Genomic DNA, 3,112 nt, shown 5'->3' with positions numbered 1-3,112 from the left:
TATATATACAGACATATAGACACATACATATAAATACATATAAATATGTATAAAGATATATATATATATACTATAATAGTATATCTGTATGTGAGCTCATAAATAGAGCTGACATATGAATAGAGACAACTACACATCGTATAAACACATACATATACATAGCTGTATAAAAATGTCTATTCACATATCAATATAATTACGTATGCACTTAAACATATACAGACATATATATATACACGCACACACGCACACGCACACACACACATATATATATATAATATGTGTGTATGTATTTTGGCACATACACATACGCGTACACATACACATACGCGTACACATACACATACGCGTACACATACACATACGCGTACACATACACATACATATACACATACAAACAGACACACATACACAAACATATATATAAATATATATATTTATACACACACACACATATATATATATATATATATATACACACACATATATATATATATATATATATGTGTGTGTGTGTATATATGCCTCCTTGTACGCATGCGTTGAAATTTCATCCGCAGCATACAACAATTGAAAAAATACCTCGTTTCACCAAGGCAGACAATATACCATACCTAGTAGTATCGAAATAATTATACGATGGACGTACGATTCTATACTGTTACATCTACATGTGACAGATACATCGATAGATTCTAGATCAGTAGCCACATATTGATCACGTATACATACCACAAGTCCCTTCGGAGTACGTCCAGGCAAATCCAAACACCACTGGGCGATCTGGGTCGTCTTACCAGAGCCTGTCTCTCCTACTAATACCAAACATTGGTTCTCAGCCATTTTCTTCAAGAAATCCTCCTTCTGTTCCCACACAGGTAATTTTTTCCTACCTTCAAGGATTTGGTGGTACCTGGGTGTGAATACACGCCCCGTTAACGGATTAAAGTCGTTAACACCCTTCTTGACATGGTTGGGACTGTCGTCTAGAACGATCTTACGCTTGCGATCACCCATTTTGATGTATGTATATTTATATTTATGTATGTATATGTATATAAGTTAATGTGTGGGTGTTATATATTATATATATATATATATATATATATATATATATATATATATATATATATATATATATATATATATATATATATATATATAGAGAGATAGAGGTATATATATATATATATAGATAAATATATATTATTTATGCGTATATAAATATGTATATAAATATATATATATATATATATATGTATATATGTATGTGTGTGTATGTGTATGTGCAGTGTGTATGTGGGGAAGGTATTTAAGTGTATGGAGGCCGCGATCAACTGTGATGAACCGCAGAATTCGCGGTAGTTATATTGCTAAAACCTCTCCACGAATACCAACCATCCCTTTGAGCACGTTGGTATAGTCTAGGGTTCCATATTAATTAACGTGTATTATACACGTTAATATCAATTCTAGAACGTTATATTTGTCAGGCTCATCGCGAGGTATCAGCTCATAAACGTTATTTATGGTAGTCTTGGTGTAGGGTATGGGTCCGATCATGTGGAATGGGATGGACGGGCTCAGCCCGCTCAGGTCAACTAGTCATCAATTCTAAAAATAGATTTTCCTGTCGGCTTTTTCACCCAATGTTCACCAAGAAGTTGTGATTGGTACATACTATTGTGTTGGGAGTTGGAGGGGTATGCACTATGCATGTAGAATATGCGCATAATAAATACATGTCTTCATATGTATTTTATTTAGTATATATTTGTAGTTAAGTATTGAATAATACGACACGTTGTGTTTTTAATTAAGGTCTCACACGATGTTGGATATACATAGATAATTTGATACATACACGCAATATATATTTATTACTTCTTGGAGTTGGAGGCTTTTTTAGCCCCTGTGTTTGCGTTTTAAAAAAACGTTTCCTGCACACAGTGTACAGTACATATTTACTATGTTTTAAATAATATTTTTGCACTAAACGTTTACAAAGTATTTGCCCTATGCACCTCGATACAGGTGTATATTCAGAGCTCTGAGGTTCAAATATTCCAGACGTTTTTCACCCAGTCCGGTCAATCGATAAATAAATCTGTATTTTTTCAGTCTTATGACCCAAATATAAACAACTATAGCCAAACCTCTCGTCCCTTTGGAGGCTACGCATGCGGCATAAATCGAATAAATAGCGTTTACATTACACTTTTAAATTGGATCCCTTCAACGGTCCTTAAATGTACTGTGTTTTAAATTCTCACAATGTTGGATATTAGAATAGATATATAAACATTCAGATACATACAGTACTCGAACGCACTGACTGGAATTTAGAACAGAATACAAAGTAAACCGGATTTAGGACGGGTACTGTACGTGTCGTAAAATAAGACAGAAATGACACCGCCAGGCGCCAGCGCGTGTGAGTCTGTTTTGAGCGCGGCGGCGCTATGGAGTGGTAGCAACAGATACGCGACAATTGTGCCAACGCTCCTATGGTATAGCACAGAGACATCGTCTGAACCTGCGACGTAAAGCAAATATATTTACATGTACACCTATATGTTTCGATAAATATATGTTATAGTTATCACACAGAGGTCTGTATATGCTATATACTTCATAACTACATATAACGAATATTAGTATATATAAATATATAGCTATGGCAAATAGAGAAGATCGAGGCGAACCACGCCAACGTGGCGAAGGGGGTGATAAAAACTCAGATAAGCTCAGGTTCGAGACATCTAATGGTGTACAGATTATAAGTCACTTTGATGATATGGGATTCAAAGATGATCTAATTCGTGGTATATACGCATACGGCTTCGAAAAGCCGAGTGCGATTCAGCAGGTATGTAGGTGTTTTCAATATATTATTATTTATATGGTGCATTTGTGCATATGTATTATTTTCAATGTGGTTCTATTCTATATATATATGTATATATATATATATATATATATATATATATATATATATATATAATATATATATATATATTATATATATATATATATATATATATATATATATATATATATATATATATATATATATATATATATATATATATATATATATATATATATATAT

General features: G+C 32.8%; 2 protein-coding genes across 2 annotated transcripts in view; one reads left to right on the top strand and one right to left on the bottom strand.

Annotated features, from left to right (window-relative positions):
• Nucleotides 1-1,032, bottom strand: part of SARC_06338 (pre-mRNA-splicing factor ATP-dependent RNA helicase DHX15) — a gene marked incomplete at its 3' end in the record, with an annotated part of 9,647 nt that extends 8,615 nt beyond the window's left edge. Inside the window, exon 1 of the mRNA XM_014299767.1 lies at nt 733-1,032. Coding sequence (XP_014155242.1) covers nt 733-1,017 — 285 coding nt within the window. The remainder of the gene's footprint in view (nt 1-732) is intronic.
• A 1,495-nt stretch (nt 1,033-2,527) lies between these two features.
• SARC_06337 (eukaryotic initiation factor 4A-III) overlaps nt 2,528-3,112 on the top strand; it is a 6,365-nt gene continuing 5,780 nt past the window's right edge. The window contains exon 1 of the mRNA XM_014299766.1: nt 2,528-2,869. Within this exon, the coding sequence (XP_014155241.1) occupies nt 2,678-2,869 (192 nt within the window). The 5' untranslated portion in view covers nt 2,528-2,677. The remainder of the gene's footprint in view (nt 2,870-3,112) is intronic.

Source organism: Sphaeroforma arctica, assembly GCF_001186125.1.
Source record: "Sphaeroforma arctica JP610 unplaced genomic scaffold supercont1.448, whole genome shotgun sequence".
Lineage (NCBI taxonomy): Eukaryota > Ichthyosporea > Ichthyophonida > Sphaeroforma > Sphaeroforma arctica.
Note: the sequence above shows the minus strand (reverse complement) of the source record. Positions and strands in the feature narration are given on the sequence as shown.